The sequence below is a fragment of the Homalodisca vitripennis genome, unplaced genomic scaffold (genome assembly GCF_021130785.1).
Source record: "Homalodisca vitripennis isolate AUS2020 unplaced genomic scaffold, UT_GWSS_2.1 ScUCBcl_3713;HRSCAF=9419, whole genome shotgun sequence".
In the NCBI taxonomy this organism is placed as follows: Eukaryota; Metazoa; Arthropoda; class Insecta; order Hemiptera; family Cicadellidae; genus Homalodisca; species Homalodisca vitripennis.
The window spans coordinates 26,231-48,934 of NW_025779826.1; the positions used below are offsets into that span (position 1 = coordinate 26,231).

The window sequence follows — 22,704 nt, forward strand, 5'->3', positions numbered from 1 at the left end:
GTGGTCAGAAGTCACTCTTTCCCTTCCAAGATGGCCGCCAAATATTTGGGACCCATGGGTCCCAGCCGCACCCCCGCGAACGGCCAGTTGTGTAAGTGTTATTAGAATCCACTACCAGCCGCACCCCGCGAACGGTCAGTCATGTAAGTCTTTTAGTTATTACACTAAACACTAAAATCAGTTTATTTTCATGTTTTATTTACATGATATTTACATGGGACCCATGGGTCCCAGCCGCACCCCGCGAATGGTCAGTCATGAAAGTCTCTTTGGAAGTCACTACCAGCCGCAACCCGCGAACAGTCAGTCATGTAAGTCACTAAACACTAAAATTAGTTTATTTACATGATATTTACATGATGTTTTTCGTGATTCAGGCGTGCCACTTATCGAAACAGGCCAATGCACACAAGCCTGGTTCGCCATCACACTGTGCACAGAAATAAATTGTGCGTGTTTCGCGGCCTTCGGTTTGACACTGTTTGCAGCGTCTCCTGGATACACGTGCTTTGTTGGGCAGCTTGGGGATTTTAGAGATCACGTGCCGGTTTTGGTTTCTCTGGACAGGTCGCAGTAGAAGTCGTTCCTTTGGAGGCAGCAGAGCATGTACAAGGTCAATCCTGAAGTCATACAGAGATTTTTTTGTGGCAGGGTTGGACTTTTTATACAGTCTGAATGCGTTTATGAAACCCATTTGAAGAATGTGGACAAAAACCTTTTTGTACCACCTCAAGGACTTGTGTTCAGCCGGGTAGTACGCCATCAACTGGTCGTGTCTGTCCACTCCAGACATCTCGGCATTATAGTGGATAATCGCCAAGGGTTTCTGCCTAGGTTGACCATATCTGTTGTGGGAAACTGCCATTTCATTCTCAAACTCAGTAGAAATATAGAGCACTGTTCGCTTATCTTTCCACTTTGCGACAGCTATCCCCTGGGCATATCTTGCCACAGTTTCTCCTTTTTTCAGGACCGCTGTTTTGACCTCCTCCGGCAAGTATTTGCGGTCTGCTCTCAGGGTGCCTGTGCAGTAGGTGGACTCCCTCAATAAAGTTGCGGCCAGTGGGACACTGTTGTAATAGTTGTCCATGTACAACGAGTGGCCCACCCCCAATCTGTGCCTCATGAGATGCATTACAACTTTGTTGGTGTGGCCAACACCACTCAGTTCACCACCTTTTCCAGAATAGATCGTGAACCTAATACATAGGCCATCGGGTTCACACAGAGAATAAAACTTAATACCATACTTGTGTTTCTTATTTTTAATATACTGGCGAAAAAGTAATCGTCCCCGCCACAACATCATACTTTCATCAATTGACAACTCTTTTCCGGGATAATAGACAGTACTCATTACGCTGTTGAAGGTAGAAATCAACAGGTCCACTTTTTCAAGCCTATTGTCATTTTGTTCGTTGACATTGACTTGGGCGTTTTTTGAGAAATGAAGGCATCTCATGATCAAAAGCCATCTATCTCGGCTCATCTGTTCCCTGATTGCCTCAAAATTAAAAAATCTATGCTTGTTCCAGTAATCACTCAATCTGTTTGTGCGGACAGTACCCATATGCAAGAGTACACCAATAAACGTTTTCAACTCGGGTACTGTCAAATACACCCATTTATTAATTCTAGACTTTGGGGTCAACGTGGGCAGCTCGAAAACTGTCCAAGCGTAGGCGTTAGTGTAGGAACAAATTTTCTCCAACAGCACGTCGTCAAACAAAACGGAAAACCAGTCTATTGGCTCATTGTTTCCAGGTGTAGGAATAAGAATTTTATTCTCTTTAGTAAAAGGAATGTTCCTCATACCTATCGTATTCGGGCTCCAATCGAAGTCGTAGTTATACTCGACATCATCGTTGTCACTATCATGGTCGTCAGGCAGGGGCTCCTGATGTGCCTGTGCGGCGTCAAGGTCACTGTCGTCTGAATAGCCTGTTGCGTCCGAGTCAAGGTCACTGTCACCAGCTGGTATCTCTCGTGAAGTACCAGGTGAATGAGACATAGTTACAAACAAAAACAACACTAATAATAATAATAATCTAAAACATTCACACGGACGCACACGGACGCACAAGGACGCGCGCGACGCACCACACAATATGGCGATCAAACTCCTGAGCCAACACCAACTGGCCAGGGTCGTTCACTACACGCTGCGATACAGTAACCGACCGTTCTGAGGCGCTGCCGACCTCAGACTGACATGGCGACGGAATAGACCGAGCGGGACCGAAGGGTCCCGAAAGCAACTCGTGAGAGTTCGGCCTGGGACCCATGGGTCCCAGCCGCAGTGAATGGGTTTATAGTAGTCTTATCATCAGTTTTGTAATGTTATTGTATTTCGAACTAAAAAAATATTATAGTGTAGGGAATGAATTTTGAATTTGTCCAACAACTACAAAAATAATGAAAAAGGTATGAATAAAATTTCTTTAGACTTCCACCACAGATTTAATGTTATTTAATTCACATCAGTTACTATGCTATCTATCGGCATTAAACATCATTTTAGCAGAAGCAGAATCAAAAAACTAAAAAAAATTAAATGTTAATAGCAGTGAAAAAATGTAAAAGTTGATAATGATTTAGCATTAATAGATACATCGTTCTAATACGTTTTTTAATGTTCTGCTTGCTTTTTTGGACCACTGGTTTGTGCAAATATTAAACAGAATAAATTATTCTATATCTTAGTATCTTAAAGAACTTAGTATCTACTAAGTACTGAACACATTTAATAGTAGTGATGAATATCCTTGGTCACAGACTCGGAGTTTGAATCCCCACTATAATTCAGATTCAAAAGTCGACGTCTTAGGGCGTGTAGAGACCACGGTTCTTCAGTTGAAGTTTTCAGTTGTTTGAATAGTTATAGAACTACAATATAGTTTTGAAATAATGAATTTCAACTACTAAACGCTTAAAATAGTATTCCATTGTCCAAGTGATCTTTTTACATTCTAGTTACCTGAGGCTGGAGCGAGTACAATATTATGCAGTAGTGGTAAGTTTTATATTATTTATTTTCTCTAGCCTATTTCACGCTTGATTATATTTATTATAGAACCAGATAATTCTAAGGCGCAGATAATAAACATTGAACACATAAAATGATAGTGTATTGTTAAAGATGTTAAGTTAAACATATGTCTTAGATAATAATGCATAACAAACAAAATCATACCACATGATAAACTGATATTATTATAAAAAAGTCTTGTGTATACGTTTGTACTAAAATATAACCATATTTCGTATTTTAAATTCGATTCCAATTCTCTTTTGTGTTGTTAGTAAAGAGCCTGTCATGGAAATATGACTGTGACGTAGGATAAAAAGCTGTCCTCAAACTACAGGACAGACAATGTCATGATTTGTAAGTCGTTATTAACGAGAAATATATTATATTTTACTCTGTGAAACGATTTACGTAAAATGTTGATTTATATAATATTAAATTTACTGAAATATTATATGAATTATTATTTTCATGCATAACTTGGGATGTCTGAATTATAAGTTGACTTAATGTTATCTTGCGAATGAGAAGGCACACAATACATTGTGTTCCATACTATTTTCAAATTTAAATTAGTATGCGAATTATTCATATATACATATGCAATATACATTGTGAAGCCGAATTAGAACGCATATTGACAATTTAGCCATTTACAAAACTCTGCCCATTTTGGGTTGAATTTGGCATCAATTTTTAATTATGAGATCGACATTTAAACCTGCGAGGTATATAAAGTGAACCACGTTATTTAATATACCAGTCACTGTTTGCTCTTAATTTCTATAGAACAAACAAATTATTTTCTGACTGTGCTACATATTAACATAATAAAGCTTGGTATTTGTTTTATTACTTACTTGATAATTATGTATACTATAGAATTCTTGGTTCTATACATACTTAGAACCAAAGATAAAAGTACTAGTATTGTAAAGAAAATACATTTAAACGTATGTTTGAACTGAATTTTATCATTTTAAAAATCATTTAAATTGTATTAATCTATACAAGGTATACATCCATATAAAATAAAATAGTAATGTACCTTAAAATATATCCACTTTTAGACATATTTATGTATTCCTTGTAACCAACTATGTAGTTTGAATTCCAATTGCGGTTATAACCAGAGCAGGTCATGTTAAAACTTGAGGTCAAAATTATTCTACCGCATAATTCTTCCAGAACAGTGAACTGTTTATTCCTAAATCAAACACTTTAAATTAGTTTCGTGCGCTATTGCACGTTGAATTTATTTATTTACAAAAGTAATTTTCACAAAAATCGTAATTTATTTATTTATATTTAAATTTTAAGTTGTTATTCAAGTGGAAAAATAGTAAAATTCACAGTGTACAATAAATAGAATGGTAAAGTAAACCCAAAGCCATTGATTATTACATTAATAACCCCTGCTAAACATAAAACCCGAAACCCTTTTGTCAATTGTAAAAATGAAGTCAATAAAAAAACATGAAAGGTGTTCAACTACTACCCAGCCTACCGAAGTTATTGCGAAGCGAGTTATTTCAAAGCATTCTTGTTGCAGGGTACTTTTTAATTCATAGTAACAAGTACCTTTTGGTGAATAATTTTGTGTGAAAAAACGCAGAGACAGTTTTATATTAAAATTCTCATTATAAATCATTTACAATACTTGTTAGTCTAGTACATGAAGGTACAGTGATTAATTGGAATGATATGATCGTATAAGAAGATTGTAGCAAGAATAAATGTACCAAACTACATACAAAGTCTTGTTGATGTACTATGTTATGTACAATGGAAGAATACTATCATTATTTTCAGACCATCCCGGTTGGATTCTAATTCTCTGTGTCACTACTTCCTGGAGTACAATCACAATCCTCATTAGTGCCTTACAATAATGCGAAGGGAGTTCCCTTTGTTCCATTTTCTGTTAGCAAGACCTCGGTTTGGAGTTTTTCACACTGGCAGACTAACATGATACATAACACAACATAACTTTAAAAAGTGAAACTGCACATCAACTGATAATTTCAGACAAGACGTCCGAAAGGTCATGTTTTTAAAACAAATTCAAGGATTTCTACTTTTATCTGCTGAACTATTGCATTGAACGAAGTGACTACTTCTTTTGGCAGTGATGTATGTTTTTCACGGAGAAAAAAGCTTTCGTTTGAGTCACGGAACGTCATGCATCACGCATGTTCGCTCTGTAGCCGCTAGGAGTGGGACTAGCGAGCCTTTTTTGATGTCAGTGTCTTTGTCCGCTCAGTGGCTATCTAGGTGTGCTAGTGGCAGGTTACTTTGTTGGTGAGAACTTCTTTTGGCGGGCTATGGATGTACGTTTTGCATGGGGGAAATTTTCGTTTCGCGTCACAAATGTTTATGTTTTCCACATGCTTTCAATTAAAATAACAGATTTACTGAAACAAAATGAAACAGTTATATAAACATCTGTTCTGAACTAACTAAAGTTTAAGTTAATTAAAAATCTGTTAGGGGAGATTAAAAAGAAAATATAAACGACAATAACGCACTACATTATATTTGATACGGATAAAAGCTATTACTTCTCTGATCTAGTAGTGTTTTACAATGATTTGTTTTCTAACTGTTCGATCAGTTTGGCATATTATTACTGACGCCAATATTGTCCGGATTGTAATATCGCATAGTATGTATTTATCCTTGAATTCTAGAGACTTTAATAATTAATTTTTATTAATATTTTTGCAGGTTGTTACTTAAGCTCCATTTTAAATCTGTAAAAATGAGCAAAGTCATATAATACTCTGCTATTAGTAGATGTGTTGACTTTGATACAATAAAAAAACTTCCAAAGCAATACAATCTTTGCAAAAAGACTAAAATACATGGCAAAATACTGGTTTAAATAAATCTACGAACTACTAAGTTATTTATTAATGAATCAAAAGTAAAATTGATTAACTTACTGCATGATGTAATACAAGTTTTTAAAGCTTAACTGATTCTAATAAAATTCCAGCACGGTAATATAATTCATATTCCAGTTCACAACTAGTTTCGTCAGATGGGATTTAAAAAAAGATAAAAATAAATTGACTAGATATTTTTTAGCTAACCTAGCCTTAGTGTAATTTAATCTTGGAAGAACATATTATTATTTCTATAGATTATACGAGTAGTTATACCTTTCCTCAATTACACTCAGCCGTACCTTACATTGACTTAAGAAATCAATTATGTAAAAACAGATTTTAATAACAATTTTGCCGAAGCAACGTTAAACGATTAATTGACTTTAAAAAATATAAATTAACTTTAAAAACGTAAAATGATGAAAATATAAGTATATATGGAATAACAATAAATGTTTGGTTTATAAGATATTTAGCAAAGGTTTTATTCCAGAATTTCTATTTCTTATTTTAGTATAATAAACAAATAATTTAATTTTTAGAATGTAATTCCAATGAAAATGAATTAGTTATTTCGGACATACAGGATTGTAGTGAGAATGATACTGGCAAAATTATAGGAACTAATAAACGCTAATAATAAAAATTTATAAATATTTATTACTTTTATATGTAGAGCTCATGGATAATTGTAATATATAAAATATACAAAATATTACTAAATATAAAAAAGTAAGGAAAATAAAAAAATGTTTATGTCCAATAATTTAGTGTGTTATTATTTTAAAATGTAAAAATACCGTATAATAATTAGAAAACTGACATTTTCACAGCCTGTTATAAGAAGTAGTCACTTCTGTCGGTCAGTCCCGCAACTGACTTTCCATGTCTTTCCAGTTTTAATCTATGAACGTTATAAAAATCATATTTATATTTTAGATGGTATAAACATTTTCTGAAAGGTTTTGTTCATATACATTTACACTGTGACTGGCTAAGGGATTTTATACATCGCTATGTAAAATGGACTTAATATGTAAAGGATCCAGTGTTTAACCGACATTCTGTTTTTCACAGAAATTACAATAAAATTGATAAGGTTTTTTGGTACCACAGTTGATATTTCATTTGATACTTGGTTGGTAATATTACTTTATTTTTTATTTTTACTTGTTAACATGATCTTACATGTTCCACAACGGAGTATTTAACAAGGTTTACAACCAAAACTCTATGATTCCTTATTTACCTTTTTTATAAGATCAGTACAGACCAACATCTATTTAAATACCGGTTAGATTTGTAAATAAAAATTTTGGAGATTTTTTATAATATGTCTTTAGTTTCTTGAGTATTTTAAAATAGATGCAATGCTGTCCTCGTGATTGACTTCATTTTGTGAAGGCCAGGATAAAATTTGGTTATGAATTTTGGATCGTATCAGGAAAAGAATTATTGTTTTTGATTCAAACATATACAAAATCTGTCAATACATAAGCAAACACGACCACTTGTGTTTAGAATACGATTGCACAAACCGAGAGCACAACTCTTACCTCTCAAAAGTGACATGTTTGGCGCTCCCGGCTTGTGCAAGCTTATCTTTAAAGTGGTCGTGCTCGTTTTATTCTTTGATGGATTTATATGTATCCATCACAACAATATGCGAAATAAAAGCATGCGAATAAAAGGCAACTGAGGCTTTTGTCACGTATATGTTTTTGTATTGTTATGTAACGCTTATAATCAGTATTACTTATGTATAATAACAACTTTAATACGTCATTTTTAAAAGGAAAAAAATAGATTCAAAGCTATCCCTCTTTTTAAATTTTGTGACCAGAGGGAGTCTAACAAACTCCTGATAGATATTTCAACAAAAAATATATGTTAACTATAATTAACAACTATTAATTTTTAATTCTTTAAACAGTTTTAATTGCTAGCATCCGAAACTTCGTATTTTTCATCTCAAAAGTAAATTTGTACATTTATACTTTTTATGTTTTGTTGTCTTTGTTAATCAATGGACTTTTTAAGAGTCCGGAACATCGAAGTTTATCACGTGACAGAACTAAACAACTCTTCCAGCGCTGAGGGAGGGTTGTTACGTACATCAATGATACATTGTCTGACAGTGGCTGCACTGATTGAGAGTCAAATATTCATTGTCGTCTAACAGAACTGTCCGTAATTCTCTACAGTACCGTCGGACAAAAGCTATCAAAAGACATTAAGTATTCATGAACTCGACAAGGATGAATACGTAATTATACTTTGACCCATTTACTATCGGATTGTTTTACACTTTAGAGTTTATTCCCCGAACCGCATTTTTACAAATTTTCTATTCAATTGATTCTAGTTACAAACGTAATTTGTATGTGATAACATTTGAAGAAATAAAACTTCATACCAACAGTTTAATTTATAATTGTATATATAACTACTTAACTTACTTATTTGTGTTAGGACAGTCTTAGGTAAATTCTCTGTACATGTTCGTGTACTATTGTTTGTAGGTGAAGGTTGAAAGTGTACTGTTATAAAACCCTTGTTCCTAATACTGCCATAAAATCAATAAAAAACTTTGTTACTATTTGTTGAGACGGAAAACTTGATGCTTTGGTAAGCTTTTTATTGTCCGGTTTCCTTAAAATGTGAAAAACTTTATCGCATATTTATATTGTTCTGCACTGAAATAAACAGCAGCACGATTGTCATGTGAGAAGTGTTAGGGACAGAATAATTAATAATTGAATGGATTGTTTTGAGAAAAAGTATGAAATATGTGAATTAAATTAGATACAATTTGATCTTTTAACCCATTGCGGATCACTGATGAGCTGGGCTCGTCACGCAGCGGCCGGGCCTAACGGCACGATGACGAGCTCAGGTCGCAAAAGCGGTCTGCTTTTAAGTTTCCCTCCAAATAGTTTCTATTAATGTCTGATAGATCAGGCGATCGTCTTCAATTATCAACTAAAGAGTGTTTAACAACGGTCTGCGTTTAGGTTTTCAAAAGTTTTATAAATATCCTACAGATCGAAGTTGCATGTCGAAGTTCATATGAGTTTACTCTCTGCTTTTTAGCGCTTCTGATTGGGTGTTTTCCTCAGTTGTTATTATAATACTTTTGAGGTTAGTGACACAGACGTACATGTTGGCGGGTTTAGTCTAAACAATGGCCCGGATGTTGTAATCCGGGATGTTGTAATCTGTCTAGTAAGATGGAGTATACTTTGTCTTTCGACACTTCTCATCTTGGTCTCTATGTTCACTCTTGGTCACAACACATACAAGTACAAATACAGTTGTGTTGACAGCACGTTATTGTTGCAAAGTGATGACTATTTAACACCTCAGAATTTTTATTTGTAAAAGTTTTACTAGCAAAATAGTTCAGTTAAAATAAAATTACATCTGGGCAGCCCAACGGACATCCATATGAAGTACACCACTAACCACCCATGTTGATATATTGAGGTAAAGGTCTGGTAGATAGGTCTGGTTTACAGCGGAAGAATGGAATGAACAAAATTACTCAGTTTTCAAGAGTTAAGCTCAAATTTGAGCGAGAACGCTTCCTCTGCCCACTTTGACTCTTGAAGATGTTGGAGCAGAGATTGCCTCCCGAAATTCGAACATGGCATCAGAATTGAGCCAATGCCATTCATGTCCTCTGATGGATAATATGAAATTATTGCGGGATCGCTCCTACTTCCACCCTTAATCTTTCTAAATATACTATTGACCAGAAAGGTGTAAATAAACCTGTATAGAGTACAGCAAAATTTAAACTTTATAAAGAACGCATGTTTTCTAAATTTTTCTTACGCCCAATTACTTTTAAAACAAAAAAATTTCTTAAGTAAGAACAATTAATTCATCATACGATGAAAGTTTTTTGAATCCCTCCAAGAACAATTAAACTGAAGATGGCTGTTAAATTAATAAAAAAGGTTCTCAGTAAGGTAATCCAATTAGATCCAAAAAGGTCCGGCCGTGTTTCAATCACAGTGGATGTAAAATTATTGATCCCTGTAAAAATTAGTTCTATCTTGGATATTTTATGCTTATTTGATTTTATTCTACTTCTAAAAGTAAATAAATACGGATTCATTTTAATAAATTTTTTTCAGACCAGTAAACGTTTAAGATTAAATTAAATTGAGCAATATTGTTTATTTCCGTAATACTTCAAATAAACCGATAAAAAAATTTATATCACAGATTTTAAATTCATAATATATATATCCATTTTAGGTAAATATGTGTGATCGTTTATATGCCGACAACCTATTTCAGCTTTTAATATCTAAATTACAAAAAATAAAACACTGATTATCAGCATATTTTGAACTGAAGATGCTCTATTCCATAGTATTCCTTTAGGTTGAACCCTTCGACTATGTTAAACATTATTGAATTCGGTTGAATAGAAAACCCTAAAATAATACTTATAATTAATGCTGAACCTGTTCAGGTACTTATTCTTACTGAGTTGTATCATTATGATACTTATATTACTCATTAAACTCATATTCTTCAATTTTTAATAATAATACAATAACCACGCGTGTTCCAACAGCGTTATTATATTAGACGAGAGGAAGTACCTGTGCGCTTGTCCAGCAGTAGACTGAAACATGCGACCTTTCTGTCGCAAGAAAATGAAATCTTCTTGTTTGCGGAATAGCTGAGTAGAATACCATCAGTATACTACACAATTCTTCCGTGCAGTAATTATAGTTTTGTCATTAGAGTAGAGCAGGAAGGGAGTAGGAGTAAAAGTCCTTGGGGGAATCTATAACTCGTCTTTATTCAAATAGATGCGTGGTTTGTAATTTGGACAACTTGAGATCTGTGACTTGACAACTGAGATCAACGAACTAAGCCAAAAGAGAGGTACGACTTGAATCTAAAGCTCAAACTGTTGGTATTCTGTTGTCTATATTGAGAAAATAACATTTTCTATGCCAAAAAGGAACAAATATTCTGTTCAAACTTTGTCCACCTCTTGATGAAGATTGTAAATATACAGAACATATTGTGTGCTACTGAAAGTAATTTCCCTACAGAGATAACACTCTTAATAAATATTTATAAAAGTTGTCAAGTTTTAAAGAGACGGACGGACGTGGTGAGTCCACACATGAATGTTTCATTGTTACACAGACTTTATTTTGTCGAGTATTCACTGCCACAATATTTACTTGTTGTATATCACTTAAATAGAGATTAGTCTCTACATTGGTCCTGTTATGTATAAAACAACCAATATTTATCAAATTGAATAATTATAAAATAACACGTTTGTAACATTAGAAATGTAGCTCATGCCTTCCATCATACAATGCAATGTTATTAAATTTTACCTATAAAATTTACAAAAATAATCATTAGTGAGAAAATCAATACTTTCTCAAAATAATTTATTTTGTAACGGCCACCTACACATATCGACAACTACAATACAAGCAATCTGTCTGTTATGTTCGTTCATTTCGGAAATTACCTATACAATGCAATGTGTTTATTCTATACTCATAAAAGCTACTCTATAAACACATTATAACATATAAAAATAATTTGCCAAGTAATATAAAAATTTACTATGTTTCTGGTGACTTTCAAATCTTGGTGTCTTTCTGTTGGAACTATAAGAACCATACTTTCTCTTTAATGATTGTTCCAGGTTAATTGATGCCTTATCAGTGCATAAAAAATTATAATTAGTGAGGTAAAGTACGTTTTTAGAGAGAATTAAAACTAATATGTTAATATAAAACGAAATAAGGAACCTCCCACTAAGGAATATTTGTTTCCAGTTTATCTTTCCCTTGGAGTCCTTGGTAAATATTAAGATCAGCGACTACCGCTCCGATCGCCGTAAGGTTTTTCGTACTAACACAGGTTAACGTAATTTCACCGAAAAAAATAGTCCCGATTATCGCTAACATATAAAAACCAGTTTTACGGCAGTACAATGTTGGCAATACAAAACACATAAATAACAAGATTTTCGACTATCAAACTAAAAACAATGGCCGACCATGGACGTTTTGATGAATCGACAGTAGTCACGTGACAAACAGGAAGGTTTCCGATTGGCCGGGCGGATCACGTGACCTATAGTACGGCTTCGATTGACCGCCGGATATAAACAAACAAACCCACATGGAAAAGGAATAATTAGTGAAATTATTGACATGGCTTGCGATGTTCTTGTCACACGCTATTCTTTGAAGCATGTTTATTTGATGAAAAGCGTGTTATTAACGTGTTTTGTGCGCACAATGTGCTTCCAACGAAGACAAATTGTGTGAAGTGCGGAAACTCGGTGAACTTGACAGATGACTTAAAGTTCAGGTGTGGAAAGATTGTTACTTTGCAGAAGAAAGCCCGGAAAAAGTGTGGCTGGCGTGTTTTAGCTAAGGTCGGCACGTTCCTGGAGCGAAGTAAAGTTAATATTAACACATTGTGGCGTTTTATCATAACATATCTTTTCACATCTCCTCCGAGGCACTTATTTGTTAAAACTCATCTTCATCTCACAGACCCGACAATAGTGGACTACTACTCGTTCATCCGGGAAGTCTACATTGACCATTTGAAAAGAAACAGCCAACAGTTGGGCGGACCCGGCGCCGTAGTTGAGATCGATGAAGCCAAATTTGGCAAAAGAAAATACAACAGAGGACGGATAGTAAAAGGACAGTGGGTGTTGGGGGGAATAGATCGGGAGACCAAGCACACCTTCCTTATCCCAGTTAAAGACCATACGGCGAAGACTCTGATACAGTGTATTAAAACTTGGGTGTTGCCAGGATCCACAATAATAACTGATTGCTGGAAGGCCTACAATACCCTATCACAGTATCAGTTTAATCACCTGACTGTGAATCACACAAAGAACTTTGATGACCCCTTAACATCCGCCTGTACCAACACAATTGAACGGAAGTGGCGTAACGTCCGGTCAGAAGTCCCCAAATACGGTCGTAAGAGCAAGCACTTCGTCGGCTACCTCGCGGAGTACTTGTTTAAAACCAAGTACATCCCAGAAGAAAGGGTTCACGCTTTCCTCGAGGCAGTGGCTGCGTTGTACCCCCCAAAATACCATTAAGGTAATTTTTTTAAAATTTTAATTGTTTTTATTTCAATTTTGTTTAATTTTAATTTTTTTGTACTTTGGGATTATACCGACCATACCCAGACATGAATCGTTATTTGAAATTTTGCTTCTACTGATTACTAGATTAGCGTAGAACAATATTTCGTCAATATAAAACAGGAATTGTCTTATCTCAAACTCCTCCCCATCCTCAGACAGAGGTCGGAATTGTCTTATCTCAAACCCCTCCCCATCCTCAGACAGAGGTCAAAGTCGAGCGGTCTAGTAGATAACGTGATTGCAGATAGAGCCTAGCTTGCCTATTCAAAACTCAGATCACGCAATGCTTGCCCGCTGCGCAGCGCTTTGCGCTGCTTGCTCTTTTAGAAAAAAAATTAACTCGAGCTTGCAAAGTCCAAGCCCAGATCACGCCATGACTGCTTACACGCACAACCCTCAGACAGAACTAAGGCAGGTTTCATTACAGGCAAAAGATAAGCGGCGCGCGTTTATTACTGATAAGATAAGACGAGTTTATACTAGAATTAGTACATGGACTACTGCCCTACGAACTAATAACACAAAAAAAAAACGAATAAATGCACTGTCAGTCAGGTTTTTTTTAATTTTATTTTTTCCAAAAATTTTTTTGGTGGGGGGAGTAAACGGCTACGGCGATAATCGGGACTATTTTTTTCGGTGAAATTACGTTAACCTGTGTTAGAATGCAAAAAATTACGGCGATCGGAGCGGTAGTCGCTGTTCTTAAGATTTGCCAAACAAATTATTAAATGTAAACACCTAACACATGCTTAATACAGATCCACTTACAATAAATAACAGCTACGATTGTATTAATTATTGATAGTATATTGTTGAGTTTCTAAATTTTATTAATGTTATAGCATTGGTCAACTATTTATTTATCGTTGTTGTTACTGTATTGTTATTATTCTTTGTTATTTATTGTTGTTTTTGTTATTCATATTTATAGTATATCACTCTGTTATTGCCTATGTTGTTCAAGTTAGAGCTTACATAAGACTGTGTATATTGATTATGATTTGTCATCTTGATTGCTAAGTATTTGATTTGTTGAATTACTTTTGTAAAAATGGTGGAACCGTTGGAAATAAAAAAATAAAGTGCAGAAAATAAACAGTTACCTTGGTTTTCATGAGGGGTAACCGTAGTCTGCTGTTGTTGAGAGCCAGGTTGTGATCAGGAAGTGTGGAAATAGGCTGCTGTCTTGTAGGCAGGCGTGAAGAAGGAAGATGTCCTTCACGGATTCACTCACGCACTATACGACCGCAAACGAATAGTTCATAACACTGTGGCCAGTCCTGTACAGCACGGTAGACGCGGGTGTCCGGGAACAGAGACGTTCTGGTAGATATTGCCAATCCAGAGCACTGACTTTAATGTTAATGTAAATGTACAACAAATAGAGATAAACTAATATTTAACTGAGAGAGTAACACATGGGACATAAAGTCACGTGTTGAGTAAGTATGGTCAGCAGTGGCTAGAGTGCTATATAAGTGCCCCAGGCGGGACTGAGCGTACACTGAGCAAGCGTGCAGTCGCTTGCAAGGTGGACAATTGATAAGTCAACCGTTGTGATTGGTTGATGAGTGTACAGTAAACAGCTGATTCGTGAAACAATGGTTCATTGGTCTGTCACTGTACGTGAATATTTTAATCCAGTAAGGAATGGTATTGTAGGCACTAGGCCGCAGAAAGAGATATAGAATTAAAGCAGTATATACAGTTTAGTAAAATAAAGGCGAATATAGAGTACAAATTGCACAAAAAATATATACATAATTATTGTTCAATAAAAGTAGCCTCTTCATATTAGGCAATAAAAAACAAGTTATTTAACGTAATAATACTTAACATACCGGCCGCCTTGAATCACCTTGGGATTCAATGAGAGAAAGAGCAACATAGGCTCAAATTACAAAGGTTATAGGCGGTGGTAGAGAGACAGTTAATTAATTGTAGAGGTGAGGTAAGAGAAAAACCTTCACTGCTGGACAAGTGAGAGTTCCACTTGAGGTCTTGAGATGTACCACTCGAACTGTACCATCTTGTCCTGGAGTGACATCAGTGACCCGTGCAAGGGGCCAAGAGAGAGCGGGAGTGATGCACCAGGACGAGGTCTCCAGGTTGGAGGTTGCGGGAAGGAGTGCTCCACTTGAGGCGCTGCTGAACAGTCTGGAGATATTCTCGCTGCCAGCGCTTCCAGATACGTTGGTGCAGCACTTGAACCTGCCAGTGAGAAAGGCGGTTCGTGGGTATGTCCAGCAAGTTCTCTTCAGGCACGGAAACCAGAGGAAAGCCTATCAAGAAGTGTCCAGGCGTCAGTGGGAGAAGGTCGCTGGGATCACTGGAGAGAGCGGTGAGCGGGCGGGAGTTGAGCATCGCTTCAACCTGACTTGTGAGTGTCATGAATTGAGACAAAGTTAGTGTGTGGAGTCCCATGACACGTTTTAAATGGTGTTTAGCACTCTTGATGGCACTTTTCCAAATTCCACCTTGATGGGGAGCAGCAGGAGGGTTGAAGTGGAATCGAATTGGACGTTTAGCAGCAAAGTTTTGGACTTTGCGCTGGTCAGCCCGTGAGGATTTTGTGTAGGGCATTTTTAGCACTACGAAGTTTGTGCCACAGTCACTATAAAGGTCTGTGCACTGGCCACGACGAGAAACGAAGCGAGTGAGAGCACCAAGGAAAGCTTCGGTGGACAGGTCCGTCACCACCTCAATGTGAACGGCCTTCGTAACTACACAAAAAAATACAAAATATAGGCCTTAATAATGCGGACAGAGCGTAAATTATGGACCTTGAGCGAAAAGGGGGCCACCATAGTCCATGCCGGTGGAGAGAAAAGCTCGGGCTGGAGTAATGCGAGCTTTGGGGAGGTCGCCCATGAGAGGGGCGTTATTTTTAGGCCGATTCTTAAAACATGTGAGGCATCTAAAAATGCGATATCTCACCACGCTGCGTGCAGAGAGGATCCAGACTTGCTGGGAGAGCAGAGAGAGAGAGAGAGAGAGAGAGAGAGAGAGAGAGAGAGAGAGAGAGAGAGAGAGAGAGAGAGAGAGAGAGAGAGAGAGAGAGAGAGAGAGAGAGAGAGAGAGAGAGAGAGAGAGAGAGAGAGAGAGAGAGAGAGAGAGAGAGAGAGAGAGAGAGAGAGAGAGAGAGAGAGAGAGAGAGAGAGTAAGCTGCGCGCCAGCGTGGAGATGTTTGACATGGACATGGTCAATGAGGAGGTCCACGACAGGGTGCTTCTTGGGCAGGATGCACGGGTGAGACATGTTCGGCGGGAGGTCAGCGTGGCGCAGTCTGCCGCCGACGCGGAGAAGTCCATCCGGACCCTGGAATGGGGCGAGGCGTTGAAGTCTGGTAGAACACGTCTTTCGGTCCCTCAGTAGAGCCAGATCTTCAGTAAAAGCTTCCTTTTGCACGGTCTTGAACATTCGCAGCTGGGCGGAGTCCCGTTCTGTCTTGGAGAGAGGTCCGAAGTGGCGGTTTGGTGAACGACAGTTGGATAAAACGCAAGACGTAGGCCATCACGTGCAACAATTTCCTCCAAGAAGAGTACTGGATGAGGAGGTCCCACGTAGGCGGTGCTGTGGCCAAGGCAATGACAGGAGTGGAATGCTTCAGCTCCCCTAGCTCCTCCAGAGAGACCGAGTACAGGCTGGAATCAGTATCCGGCCAGGCCGAGGAGGGGAGACGCAACCAGTCGGGTCCATGCCACCAAAGGGGATGATCCACCAATTGAGAGGGAAGGATCCCACGGGAGGCGCAGTCAGCAGGATTGGAAGCACTGGGTATGTAGCGCCAGCAATCCACAGCCACAAGCTCTTGAGTCTGCGCCACACGATTAGCCACATAGGTTTTGAGGCGATAAGAAGGTGTTTTGATCCACGCGAGGGTCACAGTAGAGTCGCACCAGCAAACAATAGAACCAAACTTCCGGGCGGGAGCTAATTGAGTAACACAATATTTCAAAAGTTGGGCCAGGAGATGAGCTGCGCATAGCTCCAGTCGGGGCAGCGTCACTCTTTTGAGAGGAGCGACGCGAGTTTTAGCCATAACTTGGCTTACGTGCACCGTGTCATTGGAGGTAGAGCGGAGGTAGACTACAGCAGCATAGCCTAGTTCTGAGGCGTCAGAGAAACCATGCAAGTCCCAGTGAGTAGCAGCAGAGTAGGGGATAGCAAGAGGAATTGTAATAGTAGCAACGTGCTTAAGTTCAAATAAAAATGCGTGCCATTTTTGGTATATTTCTGGAGGGAGCGGATCATCCCAATCTATGCCAGAAATCCATACGAGTTGCATGATATTTTTTGTGAGCATTATACAAGGCGCCAAAAAACCACAGGGGTCATAGACTTGAGATATGAGACTGAACACTTTACTCTTAGTGGGGTTTTCACAAGAAAAATTAAAATTAAACGTAAAAGTGTCAGTCAGAGGGGTCCATTTTAGGCCCAAAATAGAGAAATGAGGCTCCTGAGAGGGTTGCAGAAAAACTGGGATTTCCCGATGATCTTCAGGAAGGTTTTGCTGAAGTCTTGGAGAGTTCGAGACCCACTTCTGGAGCTCAAAGCCACCGAGCCGAAGGAGTTTGATGAGTTAATCTTGAAGTTCAGCGGCGAGTTCTTCAGTCTCAGCTCCGCAGATCAGGTCGTCGACGTAGCTCTGGTGCTTGAGAATCTCAGCAGCATGGGGGTAGCGGTGACCTTCGTCTTCTGCCAATTGATGTAGCGTTTTGATGGCCAAGTAGGGTGAACAGTTCAGGCCGTAGGTAACTGTCGTGAGCTTGAACGTGGGCATCAAGTCGGTGGGGTGATCACGCCATAAGATCAGTTGGAAATGTTGATCGTCAGGATGCACCTTGATTTGGCGGTACATCTGTCTGATGTCACAAGAGAACACTAAGTTCTGAAGGCGGAAGCGCAGAAGAATGTCACAAATATTATTTTTAAGTTTAGGTTCGGTCAACAGAGTGTCGTTGAGAGAGGGTCCGGAACTGGTTTTGGCATTGGCTTCAAAAACGAAGCGTAGTTTTGGTGGTGCTACTTTCTGCCTTAAAAACACCGTGGTGTGGCAGAAAGTAGTGGGGAGTGCTTAAGTCAGGAGTAGGGCAGCCCTGCATATGGCCTAGAGAGAGATAGTCATGCATAAAATCAGAATATAAATTATAATACTCCACATTAGTGGGAGCGTGGAGCTTACGCTCGAGTGAATAGAGTCTACTTTCAGCATGAACTTTGGAACTTCCCAGATGAGTACTGGTGTCCTTGAAAGGGAGGCGGACCATATATCAACCCTCGACAGACCTCGAAAGTAGTGTATTCTTGCAACTTATAACCATCGTTATAGAAATGCCCGAAATCGTGTTATTTATAAAAAATTAACTTACAAGGATTGGTAAGAGTTTTAAACTTTATGAGATTTTAATAAATTACTATTCAAAATATGTATCTGGTAATAATTCTGTTGATTCCAATATGTAGCAAGCAACTGAATGTCATTTTATCATTACAACGCAAAAAGTGTTCTAAATATAGCAGTGATGAGAAGAGAGCCCATTAAACAAATATTAAAAAACACCTTTAATTTACATAACATTACATTAAACATGCGAAGGTGCCAATAAAACATTGCTGACAATACTAATGAGTTTCTTGCATAAATTACGCGAATTTAAACTGTAAATAAACATCTCCTTCTGAAGGACACGGTGTTCAGAATATATTAGTAAAGGTCCCGAACCAGATCTCAACAAATTATCCTGGGAAACACACACACACACACATTGAAATTGTATTGCATTCAAATAATATTATATCTATTTACTAAGTATTGGATTACTATATAGTCCGGTCAATCTAGCCCCCAAAATAGGGGTAACCTTGTATTAATTCCTAAAAAACTGAAAATTTGCATAGTTGTTAGGGACACCATTGCTATGAAATTGTGAAAAGTCCTCATCGATCCAATGTCTGCAAAAAGTTTTATTTAAGGTAGAATTTCATAAAAATGGGGTTTTGAATTTTTCAACGAAACGGTTAAGTTTATGACAAAATATGTAAAACGAAAATTTTAGATTATGCAATTATTTACAAAAATGATCCTTACGCCTATTTTATAACACTAATCATTTTTGAGAAAAATCAATCACAAAATTCTCTTACGCTGTATTGTCTTCTCTTGATTTTGAAGATATCAACTCTTCACCAGAAACTCTAACCACCAACGGAATTCGCTTTCTTCTGTCTGTATATAGAGCTCCAAAACAATTTACTTCCATAGACAAATCACGTTACTTATCTTTCGCAAAAAAAAAAAAAAAAAACACGTAATAAAACACGTGTGCAATTAGCTGGCCTTCCTCCAACCGCGGCTTCTGCTCACCATTTTTATTGTGTATATTACCAGGTTCAGGTGTGGCTTGGTAATCAACTAGACCCAGAACAATGGGGTGGAAGCATGTCAATAATGTATTGGAACCAACCCACTCACTTCTTCCACCTGCACCAGAAAACAGGAAGAAGAAGAAATAATTAATGACGATAATGATGAATAAAATATGTTTATAACCAAGTATAATGGAACTTGTCACTCTAGCTGTATCTGAACAACAAACACTACTCGGACAAGAGTGCAACGACTGAAAAGAAGAAGAATAACCAAACATTCATTAAATTTTACTGGAATAGATTGTGGAATAGGCCTACCAGGGAAACTACATGAAAAACAACGCACTAGGTACACTACATCATAGGTGGCGTGAAAACGTGTACATATTATAGACAATACATCGTAAGAGAATGTTGTAATTGCTTTTTCTCAAAAGTGGTTAGTGTTATGAAAAAGCGTAAGGACCATTTTTGTAGATAATTGCATGATATAAAATATTTGTTTCACATAATTTTTCATAAAACTAACAGTTTCGCTTAAAAAGTAAAAAACCTCATTTTTACGAAATTAGACCTTGAATAACAATTTTTGCAGACATGGGATCGATGGGGACTTTTCACAATTTCATAACAATAGTGTCCCTAACACCTATGAAATTTTCAGTTTTCTAGGAATTAATGCAAGGTTACCCCTATTTTTGGAATAAAATCTGAAGACATTAAAAAGATTACTTTACATTATCCTTTTAAACAAAGTCTATTATACTAGGCCTATTAACAGGATTTTAATTCATGATTTACTTGATATTTTTTAAAGATGATTTTTAAAACTATGGTACTAATTCGGAATTCCCTTTTTTTCCATTCACTTTCTTATTAATTATGAATCTATGAATGAAAATAATATTGCGGTCTATATATTATTTTATTATCTCTGCAATGTAGGCTATTTGGGTTTGTCATAGCTTTTTCACTTGTGTACGAGTAAAGTACAGTTTAATATTTACCGAAATATTTAGCCCACCACAGAACCATTTAGTGGATATGTACAATAGAGAAGTAAGTGCCGTTTGATGCCTCTTCTGATGACAATACAGGATTGTTTCCATTTTCCCTCTGATTGGATATCCATGTAGTTGTGGTTGACGCTTCCAGTAAGGATTACAACTTTTAATTGAATTTCCGCTTCAGTTCGCTTTATTTTTATAGTTTCAGTTCAGTATTATAGTTTTATTTATAATACTGAAAGCGTATTTGATATCTCTAACTTAGTTGTTCGAAATAATATATTTCATTTTGTCACATTAGAATGTATTTCAAATTTGTCGACACTTATTTTGTATTACCATTTTGTCAAAATAGTTATGTCAAGTAATAAAAATGTCATCATGCTTCAAAATAATACGGAAATAACCCAAATAAAATACAAACATTAAATTAGAATAAAAGTAAACACAATGTTAACGCGCGTGTGTGTTTGCCAACACATAAATGCATACCAACATACATAAACCGCGGCTTTTAGAAGGGATAACTGTCCTAGAAAAGCTCAAACAAGTTGGAAGAAAAATTCATCTTGAGTCTAGTTTGTTGGCCAGCCTGGTGCGTCATTTCGTTCCGTTATGGAGGATGGTTAAACTTTAAATAGTACACAAATATATTATTTATTAATATAGAGAAAAATATTTGGAATGCTTGTAAAATTCCAAAACATGTTGTGATAGACAATGTTTTTGCATCTCTAATAGTTTTTTTACATATTAATTGCATGTAAATCCTATAAGAACACTTCTATTGCCAAGAGCTAGTAATAGGAATGCTGAAACAAGTACACACTTGGTACCAAAATTGATCGTACAAATATCTTGTTTAAGTCCATTGGCTAGCTTGGTACCCTATTTTATTTCAATATAGCGGCTGTCAACTCAATTATTTATGAACTTAGATAAAAACTAAAAAAAAAATGTTCTGGAGCGCTTATTACATTTCCTAACCTTTAAGTTATACACAATGTCTTGTATCTCTAAAAGTTCCAACGATATTGGAACATTATATATGCAAATATAATGAACATATATTAATATATTTAAGTCGTCACAAAAACTACCTACCTATTCTGACTGAGGAATTTAGTATACTATTTTATTATACCTAAAAAAATCGCCCGCCTTAATGTACTACAAGTAATTAATATATTGTTAATCTTTATATATATATATATATAGACTATATATTTCTTGTGTTCGTGTGTATATGTGACTGAACTCCTTCTAACGACAGGACCGATTTTGATGAAATTTTGTGTGTGTTTTCAATTGAATTCGAGAATGGTTTAGATTCACAATTTGGCCCACTAGAAAATGTTTTTAAATTAATTTTTCATTTGTAAATAGTTGTGAATTTTGGAGGGTTTTACATTGGATCCGGCAGACTGCACTACGACACGTAATACACAATGAACTGATGTTTAACCGCTGTCCAACTGAAGTTTATCAAAGAGGCAGAACATTTGTTTACATTTAAAATTTAGAAGATTATTATATTGTAAAGTGCTTGATCAGTAGTGTAATACATATTGCATAGACGAAGTTATTACCTAATTTTAAATTTATATTACACCAATGATCAATAAACTGTCTAATGCAACGAAAATACTATTAAACGCTGGTATAAAAACCACCTCATTCTACAAAGCCGTGAATGATTGCACATAAGGTAATCGAATTTGGTTAGATCGAAGGTAAATGAAAAGAGCCGAAAGAAGACGCTTTATGATAGAAATTGGTTTTCGTTTATACATTTTATTGATCGGAATTAGTTTATCGAGATTCATCCATAATATAAAGTAATTGTACTGAATAACTTACCAACACTTAGCAAAAACCAAGAAAGATTGAGGCAGGGAAATTTGTTACATATTGGTTCACGCGCCCAAGAGGTTCACGAAGGAAAGACTATCAATAATTATCTCAGGGAGTGTTTAGAATGTGATAGAAAAAGAATACGTGAATATAGTATACTGCTTTTCAACAGGAAATTGTGCGCGAAGCCGCGGGAAACTTATAGTTTGGTATATGTACTTTATTAAATAAAATAATAAAGCGAATATAAAAACTGAAAGGTAAGTATCAGAATATGTAAAAAGGGCATGGGAAGTCCCTTGTAACATTGGTCTAATTGTATGCTACTTATGCTGCAAAAGCCTCCACATTGAAACATTTTAGAAGTGG

General features: G+C 36.5%; 1 protein-coding gene across 1 annotated transcript; it reads right to left on the bottom strand.

Annotated features, from left to right (window-relative positions):
* Window positions 1-373: 373 nt before the first annotated feature.
* On the bottom strand, window positions 374-2,011 carry LOC124372647 (piggyBac transposable element-derived protein 4-like). The gene has a single exon (XM_046831050.1). It carries the CDS (start codon window positions 2,009-2,011, stop codon window positions 374-376), a length of 1,638 nt encoding a protein of 545 aa, XP_046687006.1.
* Between the last annotated feature and the right edge of the window lie 20,693 nt (window positions 2,012-22,704).